This window comes from Peromyscus californicus, unplaced genomic scaffold (genome assembly GCF_007827085.1).
Source record: "Peromyscus californicus insignis strain IS unplaced genomic scaffold, ASM782708v3 Scaffold_3__1_contigs__length_106647218, whole genome shotgun sequence".
Taxonomy (NCBI): domain Eukaryota; kingdom Metazoa; phylum Chordata; class Mammalia; order Rodentia; family Cricetidae; genus Peromyscus; species Peromyscus californicus.
The window spans coordinates 25,127,776-25,138,186 of NW_026294551.1; the positions used below are offsets into that span (position 1 = coordinate 25,127,776).

The 10,411-nt window shown below is 54.9% G+C and overlaps 1 protein-coding gene across 1 annotated transcript; it reads left to right on the forward strand.

Annotated features, from left to right (window-relative positions):
• The first annotated feature begins 1,284 nt into the window (after positions 1-1,284).
• Positions 1,285-3,575, forward strand: Epop (elongin BC and polycomb repressive complex 2 associated protein). Its single transcript, XM_052758493.1, has one exon. It carries the CDS (start codon positions 1,675-1,677, stop codon positions 2,794-2,796), a length of 1,122 nt encoding a protein of 373 aa, XP_052614453.1. The 5' UTR covers positions 1,285-1,674; the 3' UTR covers positions 2,797-3,575.
• Positions 3,576-10,411: the final 6,836 nt, after the last annotated feature.

Consider the following 10,411-nt stretch of genomic DNA (forward strand, 5'->3'; position numbering starts at 1 on the left):
GCCAGGAAATGATTCTGTATCCCTGGGTCTCATTCTACCCCTAACTCCTACATCAATCTCTTTTACTTCTGCAGATGGGAAGCAACTGTATCTAACAACCTGTTACAATGATGATGAACAGCTCACCGACTCCTTCACTCACTCACTCAATCACAAATATTTACTGTGCATTCTGGGCAGTAGTGATATAGCAGTGATCAAGACTGAATTCTACCGGCTGCTGGGCTCTTCTGTGCAGCCAGCACACTGGCTCATTCTAGACTCAGAGAGATCAACACGAAGGAACAAGCCTCTTCCACAGACTAGGAGGAGGCTGTGTAGGAACTAAAGAAGAGATGTGAGAGGTGTTTGCATTATCAGAGTATGTCGTGGGAATTCACTTTTCTTTTGTGGGTGAAAAGCAAGAGTCTGTGCGTCTCCTTTGGCCCTTTCTACCCATTCGGGCAGCTCAGGATTCGGAGGGTCGAATCCCGGGATTTGGAGGCTCCCGACTGTGCCAGCGCGTTGGAATTCCGTTAAGAGGTGGGGAACTTCCATACTTCACGGAGAGAAGGAAACGAGAAAGCCAGCTTATTGTCTTCTGTGGACCTGATGAAGCTCCCTTCCTCCGAATTTATTTTTTCCTTTATACATCTTGCACAAACGCAGCGAATTCCTAACCACTCACTCTACGAGCGGTTTTTGTTTGTTTTGAGTTCACTGGGTGCCAGGCCCTGTTCTAGCCCCCCCCTCCACCCCCAGCAAAGACCACAGTACACTCTTAACAGTGACTCCTTGCTACGCCAAGCTCGTAAGCCATCGACGCTTGGTTTCATCCTTTCCCTCCACATTGTTTTTGAGCTTGTCGCTGTGAATTCACCGAGCTCCATTAAGCTTCCAAGGGGCAGAAACAAACTTTCCATTTTACAGATACGGAAAACCCGCGATTGCTACGGGGTAAACGAGTGCCTGGATCTGCGACCAGGTAAAATGACTCCGGGATGCCAGCAGGCCACCAGGAGCGTCGCGTCTGGTCCCTCGCACTTCCACCCGAGCGCGCCCGGACCCACGCGCCCCCCGGATCTCTGCCTTGCAGCCCAGCAGCTCAGGGTCCACGTGTGTGTATCTGTGTGCGGAATGGGGACGGGGGCCGTGCCGCCCGAGGGGTGGGGTCTGCGTGACGTCACAGCAGCAGTGGCCAATCAGAGGCGGGCTCGCAGCCGAGGCGCTGGTATTGGGGCAGCGAGGGGGCAGTTCTCTATAACGCGGTCTCCGGAGCCAGCGGGGAAGAAAGAAGCCGAGAGGGCGGAAGGCGCCCTCCCCGCCGCTGGGCCCGGGCACCGGGCGCCGGGCCGGGGTCCTTCCCGCCGGCCGTGAGCGCCGGCCGCTTTGTTTGCCCCCGCCTCGGCGTTGAGGGGGGCGCGCCGGGAAGGCGGCGGCAGGAAGCACGACCGATCGCGCCGGGGACGCGCGGGGACCCAGGAGTCCGGCCGCCGCGAGGGCCGCGTGACGAGACCGCGGAGGGAGCCGGAGAGCCGCCGCGGGCCCCGGGTGGCGGGCCCGGGGCGCCCGTGAACACAGACCTCCCCGTCGACGGGGGGCGATGTTCCCCTGGCCCGCGGGCTCTTCGGGCCGCCGGGGCATCCCGCCGTTGGGACCAGGGCCCCCGCAGTGGGCGACCCCCAAGGCTGCTCCATGGAGACTCTGTGTCCTCCTCCCCGCCTGGCAGTGCCCGCGTCTCCGCGGGGGTCTCCCTGCTCGCCCACGCCCCGGAAGCCGCGTCGGGGGACCCCGGAGTTCTCCCCGCTGTGCCTACGTGCCCTCGCCTTCTGCGCCCTTGCCAAACCTCGGTCGTCCGCCCGGGGCCTGGGGCCTGAAGAGCTGGCGCCGCGGACCCCGGTGCTGTTGGACCCCCGGGCCTCGCCATGCACCGGCGGCCGGGCCGCGAATAGCCTGAAGCACCTCGGGGGACAGGCCGGGCGACCGAACGACGTGAGCTCCGCGGTCCGCGAGGATGCAGACATCGCGGTGTGCCCAGGCGGAGGAGAGGAGGAAGAGGGCGGAGGCGGCTTCCCGCACTTCGGAGCTGGTTCCTGCGCACCTCCCAGCCGCTGCCCTGCTCCTCGGCGTCCTCGGGAATCTCCGACCAGCTCCTCCTGGTCCCCGCCCAGGCCAGCCCCGGGTCTGGAGTCCCAGCCTGATGGAGCCAGCAGTCCGCCTGATGAGCATAGCTCCCGGCCTCCGCCGCCACCTGCGGGCCTCTCCCCGGAACCTGCGTCTCCGGAGCAGCCTCTGCCGGGCTCGGCGGCTGCAGCGGGTGGAGACCCTGCTCCGGCCGCGCCCGAGGCACCCGCGCTCAGCCCCTCGACGGCAGACGCAGCGCCGGACGCGCCCGGTGATCTCCGCCAGGAACATTTCAATCGCCTGATCCGCCGCTCGAAACTTTGGTGTTACGCGAAGGGCTTTGCCCTGGACACTCCAAGTTTGCGCCGAGGGCCCGAGCGGCCCGCAGCCAAAGCCCGGGGAGCCGCCAAGAAACGCCGGCGGCCGGCGCCGCCCCCGCGCAGCGTGCAGCCCCGCCGGCCCGCCCCGACGCTCCCCACCTCGAGCACCTTCAGCCTCCTCGACTGCTTTCCCTGTCCCCCAGCCCTGGTGGTGCAGGAGGACGGAGACTTAGGGCCGGCTTCCTCGCTTCGCCTCCAGGGAGACGCAAAGCCTCCGCCTGGTCACCCGCTGTGGAGGTGGCAGATGGGAGGGCCCGCTGTCCCCGAGCCCCCAGGCCTCAAATCCTGGTGGGTCAACTTGGAAGAACCCTGAGCTTTCGACCTATTCTACCCAGGAGCATGTTGGGGCCCCGGGCAGACTGAGGACTCCAGGAGGGAGCCTTGATTCTCAAATTTGTCTCTTTTTTTGCGTTTTATGGACTGTGTGCTGAGAGACCTCAAGTGACAGTGATCTTCAAGCACCTGGGAGGTCCGGGTGATATTTCCTCCTCATCTTTGCGGAGGAACCAAGGGCTGGCGTCCAGAAAAAGCCTTAACTGTAGGAGGCTGCCTGACTAGCCCCATCTCTGCCCTCTCAGCGGGCGCCCCGGGCCTTCACCCCAGGGGAGCAAGGCAACCACTGCCCAGAGACCAAAAGAAAGGGACAGAGGGACGGACCTTGATGGACAAACTGGTTGTTTCTATGCTTGAGGGCCAGTTTAGGGATGTGGGGGACTGTGGTGGGGTGGGAAAGTGATTGACAGCTCCCTGGGGGCATCCCCCACCCCCACAGCTCAGACCTTTAACCCTTTACACCCCCTTCCTTTTCTGTTCCTAGCCCCCCCCTCCCCCTCCAAGTTCAGGTGATTCTCCGGTTGGCGAGAGCTTCAGTCTTCAGCCAGCAGACTTTACCCTTTTGTCCAGTTGTGGAGTTTCCCTTTGCCATAAGGCTTGATGGGTGGAAGAGACTTCAGCCCCACTTTTCTCCTCCCATAAAGAGGAGGAGGGCCCAATTGTGTGGCCCAAAGCTGGTTTTGCCTGGGGAAGGGGCCAAAAATTCTCTGGGAAAATAATGGAAGGTGGAAGAAATCAATAAAATCAGACCAAACAAGGCGTCTTTCGAGGTACTCTTCCCCCAATTCATGGATGGGATGGGGTGGAGTTAGAAGGCTAGTCTGAATCCATTTTTCAGACATCCAGGCTCAGCCCCTGAACGACGGAGGTTTGCTGCAGAGGCAAACGGAAGGACCCTTGTCCTGGAGGCTTGGGTTTGGAGAGAACCTGGGCCGGGCGGGCCACCTTAAGCAGTTTTTTTTTTTTTTTTAAGCCTCAGGCATTTTGGGAGTTGTCAGGGATCTGATGGATCAGAAGGGGGCTGGGCCTGGGGATTAGGTTTAGGGTCAGAGGTTCTGTTTTGCAGGCCCGGAGGAGCTAGGCCTGGACCACTCCCCAGTCAGGAGGACTCCTGGAGTCCGAAGGGTGGAGTAGCTTTCTCTACAGTGAAAGATCAGGTTCCGGGGTGGGTGGGTGGGGTGTGCAGGGTGGCAGTGCTTTGAGATCTGCCCGTTATTGGGGGACCTAGTGGTCCTTTGTGTCTACACAAGTAACACCCCTCGTCCCCAAAATTGGGCGAGGGAGAACAGTTCCCACGTGACACAGGGGAGGGACAGGTCTCCTTTGCTGAGAAGGTGCTTTGTAGAAAGTTTATCGTTTGCATAGAGCGGATCCTTGAGCAAAACTCTTCTGGACCTCGAAAGTGTTTTTAGAGCTCTCTTCCTTCCCTGAGGGTGGGGAGGGGAGAGATGGAGTGGGTGGGCGCTTTGGCTCTCTTTTTCCTTAACATCTGGCCTTTATGAACCCTGCTGACCTCCCCTCCCCCCTCCAGCTGTGTCCTGGGGAAGGAGAAGGGGGGTGGGAGAGTGCTTTCCATTCCACTGGGGCTCAAGGGTATCTGTCGTCCTGCCCCCCAGGAATGAAAACGGGAAGGAAAAAGGCAGATTTGGGGAGTGGGGAGAAACACTCTGAAAAAGGGGTGATTACCGGGAGAAGCTAGGAAGGTAGGTGCCCCATTTGTAGAACGGTGGGATGGGCTTTGTGCCTTTTAACCTGCCTGAAGCAGCGGGCAGAGCAGCTCCAGAGAAAGTGCCTTCTCTGAGGAGCTGGAAGGACTCGCCAGCTTGGCTCCCTTCCCCCCACTGGAAAGGTTTGTTCCCCAGACACCTTTTGGTCAGACCTAGAACTCCCCTCCAGGCAAGGTTTAACTTGAAGACTCTTCCAGCTCCAAGCATCCCTGGAAACTTCCAGACATTTTACAGAGTAGGGAGCAGAATTTGGTTTTCGATCTACCACAGCACATTAGCACAGAGGTGACGGTTTTAAAACAGGGATTTTTCCCACTCACACTTGAACAGGCCAGGACAAAATGACAGCATAGGGGCTCTGCTTCCCCGCTCCTCCCCGAGGCTCTAGGGGAGAGTCCCTTGCTTTCCAGCTTTTAATGGCCTTAGGCATTCCCTGCCTCCTGTTCAGGAGCCTCCTCTCCCAAAGATGTTTGTTTTTAACTTTAGACTCCACCCGGTATTCTGAGTTGATTGTGTGATTCCAAACTCACTGTTTCCTACTGTTTTGAGACAGGCTGTTACTATGTAGCTCTTGACGGCCGGCCTGGGATTGGTGATATAGACGAGGTTGAACTGAAACTTCCTCTGATCCTTTTGCCTCTGCATCTTTAAGTGCTGGGACTACAAGTGTGGACCACTGGCCCTGCAAGAGCCCCTTTTTTAAAGAAGGCCACATTTATAGGTTCTTGAGGGTTAGGACGTATCTTTGGGGGTTCTGCCATCCAACCTATTACAGAACAGTCCCGGAAAAAGGAAAGTTGCCGAGGAAACATGATTACAGCATGGGCTGGGTTTGGGGTACACACAGATCCTCCCCAACCAGGACCACAGTCCCTTACAGGGAAAAGGCCCCTTGCTTTCCCCAGGCTGGCCTTGAGGGTATTAGAAGTCTTCGCCCTTTCCCCGTGTATCGGAGCCCCCAGAAGGGACAAGGAAAGTGAGCTGAGGTTCCCTCCATGCTCGCTCCTTTCCAGTTTGTCAGGGATGACAAGATCATAGGTCTTGGCTTCTTTTTTGTTTTTCAAAACAGAGTTTCTCTGTGTAGCCCTGGCTATCCTGGAACTCCTCTGTAGACCAAGCTGGCCTCAAACTTACAGAGATCCGCCTGCCTCTGCCTCCCAGTGCTGGGATTAAAGGTATGTGCCACCACCGCCTGGCTAGGTCATGGCTTCTTACCAAGATCTTTATTTATTTGTTTAGACACGTTTTAATGTAGCCTAGACTGATGAACTCACTCTATAGTCAAAGCTGGCCTTGGAATTCTAATCTTCCTGCCTCTATCGCCTGAGTGCTGGGTTACAGATGTGGGCACCACCACTTCCAGCTCCTTAGCAGGGTCTCTTAAATCCTCTTTTTGAGTCTCCAAGCATTTTCACACTGAACCTCTGGGTTTCTGTCCCCTCCCCCCCCCAATCTCTGCAGGGCGCCAGACCATCCTTGCTTCCCATCTCCTCCTTTCCTCTGGCTCTCAGCTGCCTCCTGCCCTTTGCTCTTTGCCCCCAGGCCCCTTAACCTGTTTGCAGCCTGACTTCTGTCCCTGAAACTCCTTTTGTGAGTCAGAAGGTGACAGCCACACCCACATATCCAGTAACCACTCCCTTTCTCAACCTCTGGGCTCCTGTGGTCTCTGACACTGCTGGACATTCTTGAGATACTGTCCTGGACATTCTTGAGATACTGTCCCGGTTCACTTGGAAGGTCCCTCATCTATCTACCTCTTACTTTCTCGGCTGTCCCCTGATGTGCGGTGGTACCTTCCACCAGCTAACTATTCACCAGGATGCTCTCTGTCCCTTGAGCCCCCCTCCTGAGCTTGGGTTCCATATCTCCAGGTGGACAACGGCAACTCCTCCCTATTGTCCCTGACCACGTCAGTCCTGGGCAAGTCTCTACCCTGGTTAATGTTCTCTGTTGCTCCCGTCACTTCCACAAGACCTGACAACTTGACGGGACAATTCTCACAACCCAACTGTCTGGTTCAAATTGTACCCCCTCACCTCCCAAGGTCTGTGTCACCCTCTCTTTTCTTTTTTCTTTTTTCTTCCTTCCTTCCTTCCTTCCTTCCTTCCTTCCTTCCTTCCTTCCTTCCTTCTTTCCTTCCTCCCTCCCTCCTTCCCTCCCTCCCTCCCTTCTTTCTTTCTTTCTTTTCTTTCTGTCTGTCTTTCTTTCTTTCCTTTCTTTCTTTCACAGGTTTCCCTAGCTATCCTGGAACTTGCTCTGTAGACCAGGCTGGCTTCGAACTCACAGAGATCCGCCTGCCTCTGCCTCCTAAGTGCTGGGATTAAAGGAGTGCATCACCACCACCTGGCACCCTCTCTCTTTCTTTCCCTCTTTTCTTCCTTCCCTTCCCTGACAGCATCTTCCTGCTTCAGCCTCCTAAACTCTGGGATTACGGGGCGCACCACCACTGCGTGTGCCTCCCTGCAGCTCTTGCACACACACACACACACACACACACACACACACACACACACACCCCACTACTTCTGTTCCAGCCTGCTCCTGTGCACGCTCCCTGCACCCTGGACTGTTGCCGCAGCTACCTCTGGATCCAGTTTCTGGAAGCCTACATTTTCTCTGACTCCTTCCCACCAGGCTTCCTTCTTACTTAGGGGTTCCCTGGTTTTATTCAATGAACCCCCTCGGCCTGTCATTTGGGGCCCTGTGTTGTTTGGTCTTGACTCCCCTGTATAGCCTGGACTCTTTACTTCATTTTACACACAGTGGGATCTACCACGCTGGAAAATACTTCCTTCCCTGTATATCTACTCCTTCCTTTATACTCATTCTCCAAGACCCATTTGAAAATGACGTATTTTCCATGGAATCTTTGGGTCTCCAGTTGAATGTGACCTATGCCACACCTAGATTTACTTTAGTGTGTGGGGGGCGGGGGGCGGGGGGGGGGGGCCCGAGGTGTGTGTCATAGAGTATGTGTGGAGGTCAGAGGACAACTCTGGAGTTGCTCTCTTCAGCCACCTTTCCATGGTTCCCAGGGATCACAGGTTGTCAGGTTTGCATAGCAGGAGCTCTTCCGGGCAGCGGAGCCATCTCACTGGTCCTGGACTCCTCAATCCTCATTTCCTGGGAGGCACAGAGGAAAATAGGCCTTTGGGGGTCAAACGCCCCTCCCCCTCCCTGTGGAGGACCTGGGTCAGGATTCTACAGTGCAGTCAATGCCTGAGATAGGATGGGAAACAAGAAGACATTATTCCCTCCTTAAGGTCTCGCCTTAGACACTCCGTGCTACTCCAGCTGAGTGCATATCCTCTCTGGGCTTCCGTGTCACCTCCTCAGACTCCAATTTCCTGGTGTTGACCTGCACTGAGCTGACAGTCTCTGCCGTAGGGCATCAGCTCAGAATCTGCTGTAGTTGAGCTGTCCAACTTGACAAGTTCTCTACAGAATATGTATATTTTCTTTAAGATAAAGAGTTGGGCCGGGCGGTGGTGGCGTACGTCTTTAATCCCAGCACTCGGGAGGCAGAGCCAGGCGGATCTCTGTGAGTTCGAGGCCAGCCTGGTCTACAGAGCGAGATCCAGGACAGGCACCAAAACTACAATGAGAAACCCTGTCTCTCTAAAAAAAAAAAAAAAAAAAAGACTTGGGGCTGGGCTCTTGAGATGGCTCAGTGGGTAAAGGTGCTTGCTGCAAAACCAAAGGACCTGAGTTCAATCCTATGGTGGAAGAAAGGACAACTCCTGCAAGTTATCCTCTGACCTCCACACTCATGCCGTGGTGGCGCTGCAAAAGCATATACACACATGCCAGCACGCATATGCACAATCTCTCTCTCTCTGTCTCTGTCTCTCTCTGTCTCTGTGTCTCTGTCCCTCTGTGTCTCTGTCTCTTTCCTCTAAAGCTGGGCATTAATAACAAGGTTATAATCCTTGTGAGGTTTTCCTCACTCTCCCGTGTTATCATTTAGTCTCTCTTGGTTTGTTTATTCTAGGCCTTGGGTTCAGCACCCTGAATGCTTGTTTGATGTTAAGTGGGTATTCCACCGCGGAGTTGGGAGCGGCGCTTTGGCAGGGTGCAGTTCCAGAGTTTCCCCACGAGATGTCACTGTCTGCTAGCACCAGCAGGACACTGGCTGTGGATTAGCAGGGGAAGAAGAGATTCTCATAAGCCAGTGAGTGCCTTGCAGCGCTGGCCCCCAGGCCAGGCCCTTCGCCATGATGATGACTTACATGGCCTCTGTTCTCAAGGACTTGAATCTGATGTCCAATGCTGTGCATGCATTATTTTGCTTTCTAAGCAATAAACAGTATCTACTCAAAGGATGAGGACCTGAGACTCAGAGAGGCCAATTGACTTGCCTGCGGTCACTCAGCCATAGAGGAGAGTTTATCCTTAGCTGGCCTGACTGTTTTTCTCCTTGTGGCTGCTGTAACACAGCATGTATTTTTATGGCCCTTGCAGGGAACCAGGCATTGTTCTAAGTTGTAATAATTTTATTTGTTTGTTTGTTTGTTTGTTTGTTTATTCATTTATTTATTTATTTATTGGAACAGGGTCTCACTATTTATCCCTAGCTAGCCTGGAACTCACTATGTAGACCAGGCTGATTTGGAATTCACAGAACTGGCTGCCTCTGTCTCCCAAGAGTTGTAGTGTGCCACTACACATGGCTTATTCTAAGTGCTGTGTGTGTGTGTGTGTGTGTGTGTGTGTGTGTGTGTGTGTTGGGGGACATGCACGCATGCCATGGTGAACACACATGTGGAAGAAGTCAGAGAACATCTTTGTGGGCTTGGTCCTAGAGGTCACAGCTCTGTGCCAGAGCAAGAAGGACACAGAGTGTGTGCCTAGATGCGCCTGTGGTAGCACAGGGAAAGCAGGTCACGTGATCCCTTCTTTAGGACACGGGTACTTTTTAGATATGCTCGTCACCTCTGGCTGAGGGGTATATTCTCTGAGCCTCAGCATTGCCTCCTAAAAATCAGTGGATTTTGTGACGCACAGAGTGGGTTCGTTACTTGTGTGGTTTAGTTCTTTTGCCAACTTAACAGAGCCGAGTCGCCTGGGAAGGGAGAACCTCGGCTGAGGAACTGCCCAGGTCAGATTGGCCGGTGGCGGCGGCTTTGTCTGTAAGAGGTTTGTTTTGATTGATGATTGATGTGGGAGGGCGCAGACCACTGTGGGCAGCACCATCCCTAGGTAGATGGATTTGGGCTGTCGGAGAAAGCTGGCTGAGCGTGAGCCAGCGGGCACTCCTCCATGGATTCTGCTTCCCTTCCTGTTTTGACTTTCTTTAATGATGGATTTAATGAACGTGTAGGATGAAACAAACCCTTTCCTCTCCAAGTTGTCTTTGGTCCTGGTGCTTATCACAGTGATAGACAGGAAACTAGAACATCTCCCATGATGAGTTATCACAAAATCAGGGCAAAAAGAGGAACTGAAGCTGCTGTTCCGTGTAAAACACCTGCTGAGCATGCTTGAGGTCCCGGTTTCAGTCTTCAGCACCGGGGTGGGGGAGGTGGGGGTGAGGTGGGGTGGGGTGGGAGTGGCAGGGGGCTTGGGGTAAAGAGAGGGAGGGGGTCAAGACTGAAAATGCGGGGTTGGGGATTTAGCTCAGTGGTAGAGCGCTTGCCTAGCAAGCACAAGGCCCTGGGCTTGGTCCTCAGCTCTAAAAAAGAAAAGAAAAGACTGAAATTGCATACAACTTTCCATGTCTAACTTTACTGTCGGGTCCACATGCAGACCTAGGTGCACAACATTTCCCCCGGGACTCCTTCCAGTCAATTACCCTGTCATGTTGGCTCCTGGGTTGGCATACGGGACAGGCTGAGAGTTGATAAATTCCTGCTATGAACCAGGGTCTGG

Coding starts and splice junctions, on each gene's coding strand:
- Epop (XM_052758493.1), top strand. CDS start 1,675: ATGGAGACTCTGTGTCCTCCTCCCCGCCTGGCAGTGCCCGCGTCTCCG.